The following is a 20,318-nucleotide window of genomic DNA, read 5'->3' on the forward strand; positions in this document are numbered from 1 at the left end:
CAGAGGTAGCAGGAAGGTGTCAGTCGGGATTTGATAAGATGAGAGGTAATCGTATGCACATTTGTCAGTAAGGAGCTTTAGCGTTTGTGTCCTGCTTGGTTTGCCACTATGTAAACACTGACTAAAAAGAGAAAAGACATACACAGTTAAGTTATCTGGAACCACTGCTTTCCTCCTGACAGATATTTTAGGATTTCGCTGATAGGAAGGTGATTAGCCCATTGCTTTAAAATTAGATGATCATCTTTGTCTCATTTAGCAGCAACATTAATGAACTACATATTCCCATTAGCTTGTTGGGCTCTAGGCCATTTTTGTTTGCTTTGTTGTTTTACAGTCATTCAGTGATCAACCTTCTTGCCTTGTTCAGACATTGTTACATGTTTTACACATGAAAGTGGGCTCACAAAAGACGGTTTTGTTGCAATGGATTTAAGAAATAAACTGAGCAAATATTCCTCACAACCAGGAGCTCAAAATTATTTAACCTTTAAGTTTGTGTTTCACCTACAATATGTTGGTTTAAACGTTGAACAGCCCGCAACTGGACACTTTTATGTCTTTAGTGTTGAAGCGAGCAACCACCATAAAGAGGAGAGGCATGGATGTGCGTCAGGGCCAGTCAGGGGAGGAACATTATGGAGATATCTCTTCTGTGGGTGAGTGGATATAATCCGAAATATTTGCACTTTAACTGGAAGTTAAATTCCACTCGACTTGAACTTTGCAGCGGTTTAAAATGGATTTGTCACTGTTGTTAGCGCCATGCTGTGTAAGTGCTGCTAGACCGCAGCTTTTCTCTGCATCTTCCCACTGTCCCTCCTGCAAGGCATGCCCATGGCCAGAGCCAGCGTTCGGAGTGCAAAGCGAGGTCCAACGGCCTATTTTCGACGTAAAGAGCGTCTCCTGCGGATTTCCATTCGCCGCGTGGTGAAGACGCACACTTTCTACTGGACAGTGCTCGGCCTTGTGGCTCTCAACACGCTGTGTGTCGCCATTGTGCACCACAACCAGCCCTTCTGGCTGTCCAATTTTCTTTGTAAGTTCAGCAAGACTAAAACAATGTGAGGAAAATGTCTACTAGCAACACTGGAAGTAGTTAAAATGTGTTTGTGTTTTCAAAGACTATGCAGAGTTCCTGTTCCTCGCTCTGTTCCTGACAGAGATGTTCCTGAAGATGTACAGCTTGGGACCGCGTCTCTACTTTCATTCCTCGTTCAACTGCTTTGACTGCAGCGTTAGTGCCTCGTCTTCCTTTTTCATTTGTAGTTCACACAGTGAAGATGCTGTGGTTGAAATAAAAATGCAAATTTTTTATAAATCTGTTCACACCTTTTGCATACTGCAGGTAATCATTGGCAGTATCTTTGAGGTGCTGTGGGGATTCTTCAGACCAGGAACGTCATTTGGTATCAGTGTCCTTCGCGCTCTCCGCCTGCTTAGGATCTTCAAAATCACCAAGTTAGTCGTCAGCTCTTTTGATTGAATTTCCCATTTATAGGCTTCCTTCACACTGGTCAAGGGACATTAAAATGAGTCCAAACTTGAGTTGCATTTGCAAGACTTTGAAGAAGTTGTCTGGGGTTTATTAAGAGCTGTTTAAATTTGTATCAGAACTGACTCTACTCAAATCTCATCATGCACACTCATGGTACCAACTAACATAATTTATACAAAAAATGTTTTATTAATGATGATTGAAAGGAAGTTGTGGAGTGACTTTATATGTTTACCTCTAAAGTGTGTTGCCATGTTTTTTTTGCATGCATGCATTACTTGTGGTAATAAATTAATTAAATTAAAATTAAAATCGATGCTTCTTGTAAACAACAAAAAAGGCTTTAAGAAGTTTTTCTCCATGTATAAAGTTGTGCAGTGACAATTTTGATTAGATTTAGTTAGTACATTTAATTTCAGTGTTTTTCTGCTGCAAAAAGCTTGAATCAGAAATGTTGTGTTTTTAGATTTTAACAGAAATTTGATATTTGGTTACTGTCAAGGTATTGGGCGTCTCTGAGAAACCTGGTTGTGTCTCTGATGAACTCCATGAAGTCCATCATCTCCCTGATCTTCCTTCTCTTTCTCTTCATTGTTGTCTTCGCACTCCTTGGCATGCAGCTTTTTGGTGGCAGGTAACTTCACAGTCCCCTTCATTGAGCTTAGATATCAGAAAATATGTTAAATTGCCAAAGAGGTAATTATCCTTGGTTGCATAGATTCAGAGGAAGGTTAACGTATTGAAATTGGAAATTTTGTTTTCTCTACACCAACTCACCGAGTGAAGATTTGAGACCTCTGTAGCCCACATGTTTTGCTCTTTGTTTTCCCTTGAGTTGTTTCTCTCTGGCTGACATGTTCATAAAATTTGCAGAAATAGACCAGCGTGTTCTTATGATAAACTTTCCTCAGTAGGGAGAAGATAAAATGCTTTCTAAATTAACTAAGTAAGACGTATCCTGACAGCACCGGGCATATCTTGTCGTTTCTGCAGGTTCATCTTTGAAGACTACACACCAACAAACTTTGACACCTTTCCTGCAGCCATTATGACTGTGTTTCAGGTCTGGAAGTAAAAGTGACAAATTACTACTGACAGTAAAATCTGCAGCTGAGCTCATCAGAGTTCAGGGTGGTTGTACAGATGTTCTGTCGTTTTATGTGGACATGTTTGTACAGATCCTGACTGGAGAGGACTGGAATGAGGTCATGTATAACGGTATTCGCTCCCAAGGAGGAGTGAAGTCGGGGATGTGGTCCTCCATCTATTTTATAGTTCTTACTCTTTTCGGAAACTGTATCCACTTTTTGCAATTTGCAATCAATTTTGTTGCCATCTTTACTTGTAATTTTTCACTCACCGTGAGGTTTTATTATTGTGCCTCACTAAAGCGTTTGTACCTCTTCAGCTTCTGCACATTTTGTCACGTTACATCCGCACACTTTGATGTATTTTATCGGGGTTTTATGTGCACAAACTGTTGCATAGTTGTGAAGAAAAAGAATAAAATAAATTTTTCTTACACATAAAAAGGTGGAAATTGGGAAAAGTGTGGCTTGAATTTGCATTCAGTTCTCAATGAGTCAGCTCTCTGACGAACTTTGTTTCTGTGTAATTGCAGCTGCAACCTCTCAATTTCAACGTTCTTTTTCCAGTTTTGTTTTAATAAACAGTAGCTGATGTGTTGAGCCTCCTTAACATATGTGTGACCAGATACTCTTCTGAATGTCTTCTTGGCCATTGCTGTGGATAACCTGGCCAATGCACAAGAACTTACCAAGGTAATGCAACTTAACAGAACATACCTGATCTGATGTGTTTTCTGTCATTCCTCAGCCCCATCTCTTCGATTCTGATCAATTACTGAAACGCTCATGTGGTCGAGTTGCTCAGGTGTCTTTTATTAATTTTTGATCAGGATGAAGAAGAAGCAGAGGCAGCTTTCAACCAGAAACATGCTCTGCAGAAAGCAAAGGAGGTCGGACCGCTTTCCTCCTTCATGTCTTCAGAGTAAGTACTGTTTGCAGCTTTTTTCTGCTTGACCTCCTCCATATTCTTTTATCTCTCTCTCTCTCCTTTGCCTCACTTGGGAATGTGTGCCAAGGACTCTGCTATCTAGTTTTGAGTTTCTGTCACCTTTAAAATATGGTTTGTCAATTGTTTTGTTTTGAATTACTGAAGAAATACGCTATGCCTGAACAGGCAAAACATCCATGAATAAACAGTAAGAGTTTTTGGTTGTTTTGTTTCCTCTGGGTTGTTGTGTGAAAACGGCATAATGGACTGACCGCTGTGTTTTTATCTAGTACTGCTAATGAGCCAGTTTACAGAGCTGGATAAACATGTGGATAATTTGATTGGTCTAGTAACATGACTTTGTTTTTTCTACTTGCAGAATAGATTTTGATTCTCAGTATCTAATTGCACTTTGCCTTGTCATACATCCTGGAAGTGCATGTGCATGAACAGGAGTGGAAAACTCTGTATGCACGCTGTGAAACAAGGAGCTGTTTTTTTTTTTTTTTTGCATGGGCATGTGGAAGAGCTTGCACAGAGTTTATCAACATGACCCACTGAGCTCCAACTAAACTTGATCCCTGGGATAATTACTATCTTATTCCCTCTTTACTAAAAGAATTTGCTAAAGTGCTCAAACCCTTTCATTTTCTATATTTTGTTATGTTACAATCCAAAACCTCAAGGTTTTCAAAGTACTTTGCAAAAAAAAAAAAAAAAAAAAGAATCTGAAAAGCATGGTGTGTTTAAATGAAACATTTGTGAGAAAAAAAATTAGTGAGCAAATAGTATCACAAAGACCAAAGAGCAGAGCAGATAAGTCAGGGCAAAGTTGTGCAGAAACATTAAACTTCTGACACATTATTCAACACATCATCTGAAAATGAAAATAATATGGCACAACTTCAAGAGCGTCAGGAAAGTAATGAAGAAACCATAAGCAATTTGCAAGTGGACACTACAAACACGTGGTGCTCTAATCAGATGAGGCCAACATTTTTCTTTTTGGCTGGTATTAAAATGCTAACAGTAAAACATGGTGGCGGCAGCATTATGCTGGGGAGGGGGGTGCTTTTGTTCAGGAGGGGCAGGAGCCTCAGAAGCCACTTAATTACTAAATGATTGTACTAGAATTTTTTAGGAGTATCACTGTAAATGAGATTTAAAATCCAAAAAGTCAAACTTTTCAGATTTTCATTTGTAAAAGATTTTGAAAATTATGTTTCCATTGTTTTCTCGTTTGTGATTATAATCTAATTTCCTGGTGTATGAAAAAAGTTTTATACATTCCTGGTCGTAACGTGACAAAAAATGTAGAACAGAGGCATGAATACTTTAGCTTGGCATTGTATACTTCCTTGCTTTTTGCTTCAAAGCTAGCCAAAGGAAGAAAAGCTAGACAGAAAATTACGTCAGGATTCGCTTTTTCTGTCAGAGGCTAAAGGAAAGGTGAGATTATCAAGAGGTCACCAGGGTTGGCATCTAAATTTTAAGATCATTCTCTAAACCGTTGTGGTTTTGATCTAAGATGTAAGCGAAAAGTTAAACACGCTTTGCCCTGAAGGTGTTGGAGAAACTTGCATGACACCAGCTGCTGAACTCAAAGAGCCCCTGCATGTAGAAGTCAGATAATGGTTTTCATTTGGAGCTGCATGTCTTAAGGTCTGCATGATCAAAGAAAGAAAAAATAAAGAAAAGACCAAAAAAAAAAAACACGCAGTAACTTAAAAACGCTTCTCATTCAAAGCAAAGCAGGTGTTTTCGGTGTGCATGTGTTATTTTTCTTCCATTATTACGCCTTTAACTCCCCCAACAAATACCGCTCAACCATTTTAATCTGACATGGAGATGCTCTGCACATGAATTTTCTTATTTATTTAAACTTATCCGCATGTCTGAATCGAGTGGTGTTCTGAGCTGCATCCCAGCTTGGTTGGTTTTCCTCGAAAATGAATTATTCTTTCCTGTGTTTTTGCTGACGGAGCCCATATGTGTGTTTTCATACTGTTTGATCCGAGTGTCTTTCTATCAATGTTGATGTTTATAAATGTTTTTTAAATGTTTACCCTAATGCTGTAACCATCATGTTTGTCAATGTGCTTGCTTGGCTCCAGAGGAGACACACACCAGAAAAAAATACCCAAGTCTTAGTTACAAACAGCACTAAACGGATTAGATAACATCGTGTAATAAGTTTGGATCAATTATTTATGTGTGTTGCTTTAAAGGGTTTTATCCTCGGGCGATGGATAAAAGCGACTGGTGTGGAGTTGATTTGTTTGCAGCCACCAGTCTTTGAATAAGATGCCATTTTTTTTGCTGTGTGTCTCCTGGCCTGTTTTGTCTCTGCTCACGAAAGCACTAATGTCTTGTTTTCAACCAATCGCTCATTGGTAACACGGACCGCACGAGAGTCCACGCTCCAGTAAGTAACACTGTCTGTTCAGCTCTCTGACTCTCTCACTCACCTGTGCTTGATCTGCTAAACCGAGTCCCTCAGTCAGTCATCTGTCCATGCTCTGTCCTATCCTGTCCTGTCCACCTCTCCAACCTTATTTCAGTCCATAAAAATGTCTCGAATCAACTCAGCCAATTTCATTCTGCATCGCTCTGTTTATTTATGTTATTACAGTCACAGAGTCATGGAGACCAGGAACCGACGACCCCACTATAAATATTTTACATGTTTTCTTTTAATTATTGTCCTCAGCTAATGAGGAAAAACGTTTCATTGACATGAGAAAAAGAATCATTTTCTTGTCAAATTATTTGCTCGGAGGAAATTGCATTAATTTCACACAAAATAAAGCACACAAAATACACAAAAACAACTTGGTTTGGCGTAATGTTTCAGCTCAAATCCATTTATTATTCCAAAGTTAGAATGACGGTTCATCTACACGCGTAAACAAACACAAGCGATAACTATTTGCCCCAACAATCTAAATACTTATCAATTAAACGAAACAGAGGACCAAAGACATAGAAATTTAAGGATTCAAGGATTTTTTTTTTTTTTGTCATACCACCTTTTCTTGTTTGTGGTACAAAATTGGGACTCAAGTCCCAAATTAAAACATTTTATACACAAATAGGATAAATAAACACATAAAGTAATAAATAAAGTAACATTTTAAAAAAGTGTGTTTTTAAAATACTGTCTATAAGATCAAGCTGTGAAGGGGATATAGTTTTTGTTTGTTGTTTTTTTTATAATGATATGTTGATTTTTGCTTTTTGTGTTAACAAAGCATTTTATTCTTTTTCCAGAAACAGCAAAACATGAAAAATAATATAGTGGGGACATAAATCTTCAGTTTCCACACCCAACTAGTCCTGGACTTGTACATTTCCCACTGTAAATGGCTTCGTGCTGAAGCAAAAATAACTCTTTGGTTCGAACAAACGTCCTAACATTCAGCTTACATGTTTAATTTAATATATTTAATTTAACAAAAACTAGGGTGACACTTCCCTCACATCAACTTATTGGTAAAAACACTGCATGCAAGCCGGCCTATGTCTGACTAGTATCAAGGTGAATCAAATTGTCTGGTATGTCATGGATGAAATTATAAAGTTGTGGTTCTATTATGAATCTTAAATGCCGGTTTGATTCCATTTGTATTGATAATATGTCTTGTCTAATTCTTCCCAGGGGAAGCCGGAGGAGGCGGCCCTACCTGTACAGGAAAAGAGCCATTCACCGCAGCCGGCCGACCTACTCCTACTCCCTGGAGGAGGCCCAGGGCAGTATGAGGGAGGGCCGCCCACCGCCACCACTCAAACCCTCTAACTCTTTCATGTCCAGGAGGGAGAGGAGGAAAAGGATGACCATGTCTGTTTGGGAGCAGAGGACCAGCCAGCTGCGGAGACACCGGCAGATGTCCAGCCGAGAGATCTTGTTCAGCAGTCCCAGTGAGGAAAAAGATGGCCCCCCTGCTTCAGTTCACGGACACCCCCTGTCGCTGCACCAGAAAGCCGTGCAGCACACGCCATCCGGGAGCGTGAAGCGGCCGACTGACCCTCTGGCCTCACCGGGTCAGAGCCAGCCCCCGGGCTCCTCTGCGCCCCTGGATGCCACTGTTCCTGGTGACGTTCCTGAGCCTCCTATGGCAGTGCTGGAATCAGAGTGTCTGGATCCTACAAAAGCACAGTGCCTGCCCTTACCAGAACCTCCCGAATCCGAATCCACCGGGGAAAACAAAAAGCCGGGTCTTGGCCACAAACACGTCTCCGAACGCCGAAGCCCGAGACTGAACGCGGAACGTCAACACAGGCATGTGAAAAAGTTCAGACCTCCAGATAACGTTGACTCTCTGACCCCTGAGAAAGGAGGTCACATTGAGATCAGGGGCCGAAGGGGCCATCATTGTGACCATCGGAACGGCACCAGAAATCAAGCGTCCTCTCCTGGAAATGAGGGAACATTAGACGGCAGCTGTGATGTTGGAGAAAGCAGAACGAGTTCGGAAACAGTCGAGGAGAAGGGAGCAGAGCCTGAGAACGAAGACGGAGAGGTGCACAAGCACGAGGAGAGCAGGTGAGACGATCAGTGACTGATGCCTTAAAGCTTGTTTGGTGGGAGAAATGTTCAGAGCGACAGCCATGGTTTAGAAAAAAATCCATCATATAACCTCATATTGTTCCTGAAACCATCCACAAACAAGTCTGTTTATTTCTAAATTCTATTGTATGAAAATATAAATGACAGAGGATGCAGATATTCTTACATTCATTTTATGACAGATGGTATGAACCACGATAAGTTATTTTGTTTCCTTAATAAAGTACAAAATTTCATGCATCTAAACACACCACCTTTATCCCTCTAAAGTAAGAATCTTCAGCTGAACAATGTTTATTAAAATATGAGCAATTATTTATTTGCATTAATTAACTCTTAACTACAAACTCTACATTCAGCATGAAATGAGTGTCTGGCAATAGACGACCTTTCTTTTCATCTGCTGAATAAAACCAAATTGTTGTAGTTGCCGGATTTACTTTTCTCTCCTGCTTTGCTGCTATAATGCTCTTCCTTGTGACTTTTATTAAAATGCCAACACCAGAATGTGGGTTGTTGCCCACTCCTCCACACATCTGTGCACATACCGTTCCACTCTTGTGTTTGTCCTGTTGCGACTACAGACTGGCTAACCGTAACGAGGGAGGAAACTCTAACTTGAAAGACGTCCTCTCTGGTGACCTCTGCCCTCTGAAGCAAGACAACGCTCTGAACCAGTCTGAGCTGCTGGTGCCCAACAAACCAGAGGATAGCAATGAAGAAAAGGAGTCGGAGCTGGAACACAATAAGCTCAGCTCCAGTGTCATCATCGAGGTGCCTGACGTGCAGTCGCCTCTTGAACTCTCCACAATCACAGGTACTAGTGCACTGTGTTGCTTTCAGACAATGGAGAGTAAATGTTTTTGATGCTTGGAAATATATATAAAAAAAACAAGCATCTTTTTTCTGATATGTTAAAATAATTAAGTGAAATTGATGGAATGAATGGCAGATTAGTGGTTAGATTTCTTTATTTTATTTCAAGAACCTGGTCATTTAGCCACATTTTGGCCAAAAGGAAGTTTTATTTCTCAAGGACCAGTGTCAGGTCTTCAGTACTGCACGCAGTTTTACTCGGCTCAAGAAAACTTCCCAAATGGAAAAACGTAGTAAGAGGATGAACTTAATTTTCTTATTTTGATCTTCTCTAGTCAACAACAAGGACCCTGAAACCTGCAAGTCAGAGAAGTCAGAGAAGGAAGAGGCAGAAGAGACGAAACCTGTCAACACTGTGACCCCAGACAGCATGTTCATCTTCAAACCTGACAACCCGTGAGCTACAAGTTCAATCATTGTGGATTTGGATTAGAAATGGTGCTGCTTTAAAAATTATATACACTGCTCAAAAAAATAAAGGGAACACTTAAACAACACAATATAACTCCAAGTAAATCAAACTTCTGTGAAATCAAACTGTCCACTTAGGAAGCAACACTGATTGACAACGTTGTCAATCAGTGTGTGTGTATATATATATATATATATATATATATATATATATATATATATTTTTTTTTTTTTTTTTTTTTTTTTTTTTTAATAAAGACTTATAAATTGTTCAGGAGATAATCAAGAATAAAAAAAATATGTCTGTTTGACTTTGAAGGGTTAATTGAGAAGGTTAATAAAGCTGGTGATTGGACAGAGGCCACAAAGTGTTAATTGGTTGCTTAGCAACTTGGCAGTGAACTTAATTCCCAGTAAATAGGCAGAGCTGAATCAGTGAGTGAATGATTTACGTAAATATCTGATACAAACTAACAAAGTTATCATCATCGCTTTCATCTTGTATAATACATGTTGATTCTTTTTAAACTATATCTCTGTCTCTTTAATTCTGCTGTACCTGTTGATGAGTTCACATGCTCCCTATTAGCTAAAGATGTAGATTTACTCTAACAGTCTCCTCTTTTTCCCACCAGGATGCGTCGAGCATGTCATTATGTGGTGAACCTCAGGTACTTTGAAATGTGCATCCTGCTGGTAATAGCTGCTAGCAGCATAGCGCTGGCTGCAGAAGACCCTGTAGCCACATCATCAGACTGGAATAAGGTTCGACACGCTCCAGTGCAAACATCCTCTTTGTGAGACACTCTGAACATTTTATATGGATCCAATAGTTCTTTTAGCTGAAATATATTAACACATCATTTGTAACACTTTTAATATTGTTAGGAAAACATTGAAAAATAGATGGCTTGTTAATTAAAAAGAAGTCACCAGAAACTTCTGCTTGTACTAGCATGCCAACAACAACATTTGATTGGCTGTATTAGTGCCAGAGGTGTGTGAGGTTTGTTTATAGTAGGACAACTTTGAAACTGGATCTGAAGTTTACTCTGTGTTTAGCTTCAAAGCGAGCTACAACTTTTAAGATGAGCAATGAGATTGTAAAGAGAAACACTGCAGGGAGACATAAACATGGTGTTGATGCTTTTTGCTCCAAATCTGATTCTAACATCAGTATTTTTAAGTAGGTGGTGAAAAGAAACCAAAGAAATGGCTGAAATTAGGAATTCATATCCGACTGATTATATGTGATGATCCAAATATTGTGAGGAAAATTGACCTAATTAATATATTCAAGAAAAAAAAAATTTAAATGTCCAAACTGAGGTTGTTAGCTGGGCTTATAGTATTAACTTGAATTAAAATGTTCCTGATAGTCTTTTCATCTGTTCTCATCTTGGTCTGACTTTTACAGGTTTTACGTTATTTTGACTACGTGTTCACCGGAGTTTTTACCTTTGAAATGATCATAAAGGTGAGCAAGCTGATAATTTAAAATTACATTTGTCTGGGCAAAATGAGGCTAAATTGTCTTAGTAACTTAAAAAGTGAGTCTAAAAAAAATCAAATCCCATTCAGCTTTTGGCTAAAAAATCACCAAGATCTCATATGATGTGACTGTGTGTGGTCTTTAGATGATTCACCAGGGTCTGATCCTCCATGACGGCTCCTACTTCAGAGATCTGTGGAACATCTTGGACTTCATCGTTGTGGTGGGAGCACTGGTGGCCTTTGCCCTCACGTAGGTCGCATGATCTAGTCCTGTACTCGTCCTGAGTTGACCGGCTTTGTTTACATGTCTTTGAGGAGGTTGTACTTTGTTATTGCTTTTTATGAAGTTAGACAAGAGAGTCACGAATGCAAAACTCTTTTCTAAAGGGTAATATCAGCATCAGCTCATCGTCAAACATGCCTGGAACGCCTTATATGATCGTCCTGCCAATTTGGTTTTTGATGCATCTCTGAAGACGTTTGAGAAATACTCTCTAGTGAACAGACCAATCCTTGCTCTGACTGTATGTATTTATATTGAACCCATTAGGATAGCTAAAAGGACTTATTCACTCATGCTGTAAGTGTACAAGAAATCAATGTATAAATGTGTAAAGAAGAAACGTTTTCATTATCATATGTAAACCAAGTATTTAAAATTTTCGACTAGAATTCTGAACATACAATACATACAAATCAGCATAACGTGAACAATTTTAAACCACATTAAGTTCTGCACAAAGACTTTTTTGCTTCTTTCTATTTATCAATTGCTTTGTAACTGTAGCTGTGTAATTAATCCACTTATGTTTTTCTCTTTCTTTGACGATGCCCTCTGTGGGACCAACCCATAGAAACGTGATGGGGTAAAAGCAGCTTTTAGCAAATAATTTTGAGCAAACACAAGCTTTTACAAGTTGAGACAAGCGTTAGTAGCTGAAATGTTTGCGTAATGCAGAAGTTGTGTGATAACACTGCGTTTTTCTGCTCAGAAACAACAAAGGACGAGACATAAAGACCATCAAATCTCTGAGAGTGCTGCGTGTCCTCAGACCTCTGAAGACCATCAAACGACTTCCTAAGCTCAAGGTTAGATTGGGCCTGTCTTTGTTTGCGCTGTTAGACCTGTTCAATTTATTCATGCTCAATTAGATTAATTCAACAGGAAAAAATTTATAAAAAGTATAAAAAATTGGAAACACACACCAGCTCCTATCCTATTCTGCCTATTTATCTTTAAAAAGTTGAAAGAGAATTTGGCTAAATCATTCAATCTGGATATATTTATAAGGTATAGAAAAAAATATAAATCAATAAACATATTCAGTTAAGTCAAATTAACAAACAAGAATTAAAACAGCATAAAAGAGGGAAAACTCTTTGATCCACAATATTTATTCTTTATTTACTCAAAACTTTACATTTTAAATCATTGAATGAGTTGCTTATTTTCAGCCAATTGTGGAAAAAAACAAATATGTTAAAATGGTAGAATGCAGTGGAGTATAAAGGCATTGTTAATAACTCATTTATCACTTTAATGGTGTTGTTATTTTTGCGGTTTTGTATCTTGTATCCATTTCTTTACTGTTTAATTTGTGTTTTTAACTTTATAAAGTGTCTTTGGGTGTTTTGACAGATCCTGACAAATAAAATGCATCATTATTATTATTTATTTACTTATTTTCTGAATTTTAAGCTTATATATTTAAAATCAGGTCAAATGTTTGAGTTTTGCTGCCTACTATTGAGGCGGACCTATGAATGAAAAACATTGAAATGAAAAATATATTTTTTAAAAAGGCTTTAAGTCACAAGTCAATCATGTGAAATACGGTGAAAATAAGTTGTCAGCGTCTGCAACCCTGAACCAAAGTTCATCCTTGATCTTTATGTTTTTTACATCTTTTTTCCGTTTCTTTCAGGCGGTGTTTGACTGTGTGGTGACGTCTCTGAAAAACGTCTTCAACATTTTGATTGTTTACAAGCTTTTCATGTTCATCTTCGCCGTCATCGCTGTGCAGCTTTTCAAGGGGAAGTTCTTCTATTGCACCGACAGTTCAAAGGACACGGAGAAAGACTGCCAGTAATCCAAGTTTAGATTTTTCCTCTTTACATCCAAATTTCCAATTTACTACTACAATTTCTTTGTCGTTACATTTTCTGATTTTCAATTACATTTCAATGTTTACGGCCCTGTGCCTACTCTCTATTTTTTTGTACATTTTAGTACATTTATACTCGAGTTTTGATGAGAAGCTCAACTATTTTATTCCCTCTCTTTAGGGGTTACTACATCGACTATGGGAAGGATAAAAAAGAGGTGAAAAAGAGAGACTGGAAGAGGCACGACTTTCATTACGACAACGTCATCTGGGCTCTGCTCACACTCTTCACTGTTTCCACTGGAGAGGGCTGGCCTCAGTGAGTGATCCACTGGATTCTGGCCAATTCATGAGAAAATTCACAAAACGCAATCCCACACATCACTTTTCTCTACTAAGCAGGCCATTGTGTTGTAACCTTAATAATCTGGGACATGTTTTTATTAACAATTAAATATGGCTTTGATTATGAAAATATGAGCAGTCGTTCTCAAACTTTCCTCTAACTTGCTTCGAGTTAGAAGCATGTTAAAACAGAAATGTCACAAATAGATAAAAATATATTGGAAAATCTGATTACAATTTACTTACTCAGTGTGAAACTTGTGCCTGTTCAATTCAACATAAAGAGAAAATATGTGCAGGAGTTGAAGAATGTCGCACTGGAAGATCTTCCTCAACAGCTCCAAGTCTCTATTTTTGTCTTTAGGTTGTCATGCTTGAAAAGCCCAGTTTGCTTAGATGGCTTGTGGGGAAAGGGAGCAGAACTGAAATAGCTTTGTTTGCCAGAATGGTGAACTCTTTGGCAGCCGTCAGATGAAAACAAAAAACATCCAATCGGCGTTTCAGACAAATATCAAAGGTTGGGAGACACTAAAATTAGAAGACACCATTGTGTATTTGTAGGTAATTGGAAAAAAACCTAATAATAAAACAAATCCCTCATTCACGGTAACTAACAGATTTGCTTCCCAGAGAACAGATACTTCTGAATAAAAGTTTCTAAGCCTGAAACTATTTTTAAATTTTTTGCATTATTGTTATTGAAAGTTGATAGTAAGCGGTTCTTCTTCTTTCTCCAGGGTTCTGCAGCACTCTGTAGATGTGACAGAAGAAGACAGGGGTCCAAGTCACGGCAACAGGATGGAAATGTCAATCTTCTATGTCATCTACTTTGTTGTCTTCCCCTTCTTCTTCGTCAACATCTTCGTGGCTCTCATCATCATCACCTTCCAAGAGCAGGGCGATAAGATGATGGAGGAGTGCAGCCTCGAGAAAAATGAAGTAAGCTCTCTGACATGCAAACGTTAACTTCAGGTCTTGTACTTTTTTTCTTTCTCTGTCTGTCAACACTTCTCTTTGTCCTGGATTTCAGAGAGCGTGCATTGACTTTGCCATCAGCGCGAAGCCCCTGACTCGATACATGCCACAGAACCGGCACACGTTCCAGTATCGTCTGTGGCATTTTGTGGTGTCCCCATCATTTGAGTATACAGTCTTGACCATGATTGCTCTCAACACCATTGTCCTGATGATGAAGGTGAGCATAGAAAATAACAAGCGATAACTTTCTAAAATGGAGCCTCAGTTGTCAAAGTTACTTGTCTGGATGCTGATATTGATTTTCATCAGTATAGATTCAGAGAAAAATCCCCAACTGTGCCAAAGATAGAGAAAATAAAGCAGCAACTACGGGTAATCATTTTGCGGTGACAAATTGTTGGCTAAGAAGTTATTTAAATATTTGTAATGGGTTTTAATATTTAATAATTAGTGGTGTTTGCAAGGCTCTGTGCTGGGACCCAAGTTGTTTACTATTTAAATTATGTATTTACTGCAGAAAATCTGGTCAAACTTTAAGTGTTTTTGGAGAATACAAGATTTATCTCATCAGCATTTGGTACAACTTTAGTCAAAACAGTAGTAAAACAATCGTTCAGAGTCATAACGTTTTAATATGTTATGGAATAACAAAGAAGCTACTACGTTTATTTTTGATGTAATAAGTTAAAATCTGTTCATATTGGATGAGCATCCAACAAATTTCTTTTGTTACAACGGGTCACATTTTGTAACTTCATGCTGCATCTTGGAAAAACAGTTAAAACTATTGTATTACACATGTTTATGTTGCTTTTTATAGTATCTTGAAGGTTGGAATCAGAACTTACACAGACCAAATACTTAATCTTTTAAACTTAAAAGCTTTGTTAATATGTAAACCCCACCAGATCCTTAAAATGTAATGATTTGATATAACTATAAACAAGACAATTATTTTTTTATGTTGAACAACAATCTGTCTTCCTCCTTTCTCAACCGAATCAAATAGATTACAATGCAAGATGATTATTAATATTCAATTGATATCAACTGAGAACTAATAACTGAAGCAATTTTTGGTTACAATGCAATTAGATAACAGATTTGTCCTGTAACATTTTTAATCTGGTTAAATTGTGTAATAAGGATTAAGGTTTTGGGGGGTTTTGGTAGATTTCCTACACAACTTGTGGATTGTAGCAAGATAAGCATTAATGAGCTCCGTCTTCATCTTGTTTTGAGCTGTAAAGTTCTCCCTTTGATATTTGTTTATTTCTGTAAATCCTTTCATCATTTAAGCTTTTCTTTGAAAGAAATCAAAGAACAAAGTTATTTTATTCAATTTTTTTATTAAATTAGAACACAGCTTTGGCGATACATGAAGGGACGTCTTATTGTTTTCTCTTTCCGTCCCGACTCCTTACAATAATCTTCCCACGGTTGGCACTTAGGTTTCCAGAAAATCGACAAACTTGTATGTTTTGGTGTCAGAGTATCACCTCAGCACATTGCGATAATTGCATTTGGACCGGCTGACTGATGTTTACTCCCACACTTCCCTCATCAGTATTTATTTCCTGCTGTGGCCTTTTCCCGAGCCCCTCAGACACACAGACAGACAAACGCTCAGTGACTCAGCCTCTATTAAATATTGATCTATAATGTCCAGGCGCTGCTATTTAACATGACCTCATTAACTGTGGCTGCCGGCCCCCGGAGGAATGACTCCTTTTATAGCGCCTCAGATGAGAGGTGCAGAGACATAGGCGCTATTTATGGGTCTGGAGGAATCTTCCATCAAACTGTAGATCTGCAGGGTGCATGGCTGGAGTTCACCCAGATATCAGTGGGAACGTTGACCTGCGGTGAATTGGCTTGGGAATACTCCAGCTTTGTCTTCTTTGTTGTACAAACAAGACTTGAATTATAGATTAAGAGCACTGTCTTGTTTTGTGTGTTTGCAGTATTACTCTGCACCGCCTGCATACGACGCCTTCCTGAAGCATCTAAACACAGCTTTTACTGTGCTCTTCTCGATCGAGTGCGTTCTGAAGATCCTGGCTTTTGGTTTTCTGGTGAGAGAAAAGAACCACAGTGTAGCCTGACGTGAAATTTATGAAACTTTCTGTGCAAAAGCCTCATCGTCTTGATTTCTGTTTTGAAAGAACTACTTCCGAGACACTTGGAACATTTTTGACTTCATCACCGTCTTGGGCAGCATAACTGAGATTGTGGTTGACTTGCAGGTGATCTCATTATGCCTTGTAGTTTAAGAGTCAGATATATGTCATGATTGTGCTGCTAACAGGCTGTCTCCTCTTTCCTTTGCGCCGCTGCCAGAGGATTGACACGTTCAACATGAGTTTCTTGAAGCTGTTTCGAGCCGCTCGTCTGATCAAGCTGCTGAGGCAGGGTTACACCATCCGCATCCTCCTCTGGACTTTTGTTCAGTCCTTCAAGGCGCTGCCTTATGTCTGCCTGCTCATTGCAATGCTCTTCTTCATCTACGCCATCATTGGCATGCAGGTCAGAAGTAAACAGGCTTTATCGAATGTCTGCCAACGAATCACAATTTCATGCTAAAGTAAAATGGGAGAGTTTATATAACGTCTCATGAGTTTCAATGATCTCCTTGTCTTTTGTGTGTTTATGTTTAAACCAGGTGTTTGGGAACATTAGACTGAATGAAGAGACTCACATTAACCAACACAACAACTTTAAAACCTTCTTAGGTGCCCTGATGCTGCTGTTCAGGTACGAAACTTTTACTTTATAAAGTTTTTTCTTTTGGGGGGGGGTTAATCTGAATAATCATTATTCTGACCCATTATGTTGCATTTGAATTGAAGCAGGGCTCTCATTTATAAAACATTATGTAGGATCTATGTCAAAAGTGTGCATAAACCTGAAATCCAGATTTATGAATTCATACAAGTAATTTCACCAAGGATGTCATAATGGATGTCATAATTTATGACCCTGTTGGATGTCACAATTTCTGACATCCACAGTGATGTAAAATAAGGTTTTCCCTCCCACAGTGTAGGGAAATCTGATGTATCGATCATGTTTATAATGCCACCCAATGGGTGTTAGAAAGGCACCCATTATTAGCTATGGTATTGATTTGGCTTAATCATGGCCAGAAAAATTAAGGTATAAAATAAAACAAAATAGAATTCAATTAGATTAAAACTAAAATAGATAAATAAAAAATTAAATTGTGAAGTAAAAAAGCCGAGCAAAAGAAATTCAGTCAGGTGTTTTCTTGTACTTCAAAAACTTTGCCTCAAAGTCCACTTTTATCCATTTGTAAGATTCATACAAAATAAAATAAAAAAAAAAAGTATGCTTATTAAACATGAGAAGTTGATATGCAACTAACCACAATACAAATGTTATTTGAATGTTTGTTGCTCTAAGTTTGTCAGTTGTTCTGTGGTCATAAAAATATCCATTAAACGTATTTATTCTCGAAAATTCACCCTCTGAAAAATGCAATGCTCCAAGCAAAGAGGCACCACTTGTTCTTTCATCACAGCAGCATTTCCAGTGATGACCAAGGAGAGAAAATGTGTGTGAACACATCAGATCGATTCACAGCTTTGATGTGAGAATCAAATTCACCAGGATAGCTCCGAAACATGATGCCAGAGATACCGTTGTGCTGGGCTCCTATGTCATCATTTAATAGGCACATTTTCACAAAATGTAAAAAAAACAAATCCAAACATTAAAGCACCACTTTAAAATCTACTACAAGCCTGACATTTAGAATCATAGATATAATGTGGATCTTCCTTGATCTTTGGGTTGAACTTTCCAAATGACAGACGTGATAACGTTGATCAATCTGTGATTTACACAGTGGGATCTAAACGGTTCCTCATATTTTGTGATTTTTGTGTAACCAGGAGTGCAACGGGGGAGTCGTGGCAGGAGATCATGCTGTCGTGTCTGGGGGGGCAGCAGTGTGAAACGGATCCCTCGCTTCCCCCCGCAGCCCTGACGACGGACCAGAAGGAGGGCTGCGGCTCAGACTTCGCCTACTTCTACTTTGTCTCCTTCATCTTTTTCAGCTCTTTTTTGGTAAGTCGAGATGTTTGTGTGTTGTTTTGGGTTGTCTTGTCAGAAAACTTTTGAGTTTCTATGAGAAGTTGGTACAATTAGCTTCTAATCTTCTCCTGTTCCATCTAGATGCTGAACTTGTTTGTGGCTGTGATCATGGATAACTTTGAGTATCTCACGAGAGACTCGTCCATCCTGGGTCCACACCACCTGGACGAGTTTGTCCGAATCTGGGGGGAATACGATCGAGCTGCCAGGTCAGTTTGCATTATTTACCCGTTTGATCCCAGTTTCTGCAGACCCTCTAAAAAAATGTGAATTAAATATACTTATGGTCTACAGAAAATTCATCAACTCCCATCTGATACAAGTAATCAGACTTTAATGTTATTTACATCTAAATTCAGGAGTACAAAACCTCAAGTGGAAAAATTGTTTGTGTGGTAGACCTAATTATTTGCCATTTTTTGCAGCAATGACTTGGAGTAGACAGTTTCTATAACTATATCTATAACCTCTCAGAATGTTAAAAAGGAATTACATTTTTGGTGTCAACTTGTAATTTACAGTGCTGTGTATGAAGCATGGATAAATCATATTTACTGCTCACAAATTTTTCTGAAACAAACACTTGCTTTCCAAAACTCTCTAATCAACTGTGTAAACGGATGGCCACAGAAAAACAAACCAATATGGTGGAAAAGCTCTGACCAATCTGCTTTGTGGCAAAGACAGAAAGAGCAAACGGACAACAACCAAATCCCTGGAAGTGGATTTTGGAAACTTCAAGCAAGACAACCAAATATAACAGTTTCAATTTAATGAGGATGAAACGTTCTTATTCTTTCTAAACTCTCCTCATTTTTCTAAATGGAAAAAGTGCTAGACAAAAAAAAAGCTTTTTTGAGTTTTTGAAATATATTTTCTAATATTTCTAGAGGTCATTTGAACAAGATGATAACTGCTAAGAAATGAATCAAATGTCCTATTAGAAAATAAGTAGATTTTACTAAAAGGGTTGCACTTAAGAATGTCCTTGAGTCATTCCCATGTGTTAGAGAAACACTGAAGTTATTCAAAACATTTAATTCATTCCTGTAAAACTTAACTCCGTAAACAGTGCGTTGATAGTCACAGGGGTGTACTGCATGACTACTACTTTATTTCCACATTTCCTGAAAGAGCAGAACTTACAGAAACCTTTCTTCTCCTACAAGCTGAGTCTTTCTCAATATCTCCAGTTCTACTCCTAATCAGCTTTGCTCAAATTTTATTTGCAAGAAATAATTTAATTGGATACAAAATGCCCCTAAATGAGTCATCAAATGTTTGAATTGTTCCTACTGAAAGTCAGAAGTAGCGATAATAAATATTGGGCTGTGCTCAGCAACATACTGGAATATGAGCAAAGGACACAGCGAAAACTCAAAAACATACAAAGTATTTTTGGTCGAGTTGTCGGTGCAAATATCTCGTTACACTTGAAATAAGACAAAATGAACAAAATGAGCAGGACCTTGTTTTATGTAAATAATTCCTTAATATCATTAAAAAGTACTAGTTCCACTAGTAGATTATTCAAGACATTTTCCCAAATTATAGGTGTAATAATGGTGCAGTAGAGCAGTGAAAGTTTATACTCTCTCTCTTGTTTTCTTTATTTGTTGTCCTGAAAACAGTGTACATCCTCAACAGCAGGATCACCTGTTTGTCGTCTCAGAATGTGTGAAGCTGTTCTTTCGCAACTAAAAGCATTAGTGTGCATTACACTGAAGTTATTTAAATGACTATTTAGCCAAAGATCTTACTTTTAAAGAGGACTGGAGGGAACTGTCAAGACATTACAGTATCAAGTCAGGTTCTCTTGTCTTCTGGTCATCACACTGGCTGATCTCCAAAGAGCTGAGATCTGCTCATAAAGAAAAGTTACCTCCCCTTCAATGTTAAAAGACGAGAAATA

General features: G+C 38.2%; 1 protein-coding gene across 3 annotated transcripts in view; it reads left to right on the forward strand.

Annotated features, from left to right (window-relative positions):
- cacna1ea (calcium channel, voltage-dependent, R type, alpha 1E subunit a) overlaps nucleotides 1-20,318 on the forward strand; it is a 103,325-nt gene that overhangs the window by 73,364 nt on the left and 9,643 nt on the right. For 2 of the 3 annotated variants that reach the window (XM_081606410.1, XM_081606409.1), the window contains exons 13-39: nucleotides 567-659; nucleotides 830-1,039; nucleotides 1,125-1,237; nucleotides 1,349-1,461; nucleotides 2,001-2,132; nucleotides 2,492-2,561; nucleotides 2,677-2,794; nucleotides 3,212-3,279; nucleotides 3,417-3,508; nucleotides 7,173-8,057; nucleotides 8,666-8,898; nucleotides 9,233-9,353; nucleotides 10,004-10,133; nucleotides 10,786-10,845; nucleotides 11,006-11,112; nucleotides 11,717-11,728; nucleotides 11,855-11,951; nucleotides 12,788-12,948; nucleotides 13,149-13,286; nucleotides 14,050-14,251; nucleotides 14,343-14,507; nucleotides 16,255-16,365; nucleotides 16,456-16,536; nucleotides 16,631-16,816; nucleotides 16,953-17,044; nucleotides 18,205-18,379; nucleotides 18,488-18,615. In XM_081606410.1, coding sequence (XP_081462536.1) covers nucleotides 567-659; nucleotides 830-1,039; nucleotides 1,125-1,237; nucleotides 1,349-1,461; nucleotides 2,001-2,132; nucleotides 2,492-2,561; nucleotides 2,677-2,794; nucleotides 3,212-3,279; nucleotides 3,417-3,508; nucleotides 7,173-8,057; nucleotides 8,666-8,898; nucleotides 9,233-9,353; nucleotides 10,004-10,133; nucleotides 10,786-10,845; nucleotides 11,006-11,112; nucleotides 11,717-11,728; nucleotides 11,855-11,951; nucleotides 12,788-12,948; nucleotides 13,149-13,286; nucleotides 14,050-14,251; nucleotides 14,343-14,507; nucleotides 16,255-16,365; nucleotides 16,456-16,536; nucleotides 16,631-16,816; nucleotides 16,953-17,044; nucleotides 18,205-18,379; nucleotides 18,488-18,615 — 4,093 coding nt within the window. The remainder of the gene's footprint in view (nucleotides 1-566; nucleotides 660-829; nucleotides 1,040-1,124; nucleotides 1,238-1,348; nucleotides 1,462-2,000; nucleotides 2,133-2,491; nucleotides 2,562-2,676; nucleotides 2,795-3,211; nucleotides 3,280-3,416; nucleotides 3,509-7,172; nucleotides 8,058-8,665; nucleotides 8,899-9,232; nucleotides 9,354-10,003; nucleotides 10,134-10,785; nucleotides 10,846-11,005; nucleotides 11,113-11,716; nucleotides 11,729-11,854; nucleotides 11,952-12,787; nucleotides 12,949-13,148; nucleotides 13,287-14,049; nucleotides 14,252-14,342; nucleotides 14,508-16,254; nucleotides 16,366-16,455; nucleotides 16,537-16,630; nucleotides 16,817-16,952; nucleotides 17,045-18,204; nucleotides 18,380-18,487; nucleotides 18,616-20,318) is intronic. The other variant, XM_081606411.1, reaches the window with a different exon arrangement.

Source organism: Poecilia reticulata, chromosome 4 (assembly GCF_904066995.2).
Source record: "Poecilia reticulata chromosome 4, P_reticulata-male-v2, whole genome shotgun sequence".
NCBI lineage: Eukaryota > Metazoa > Chordata > Actinopteri > Cyprinodontiformes > Poeciliidae > Poecilia > Poecilia reticulata.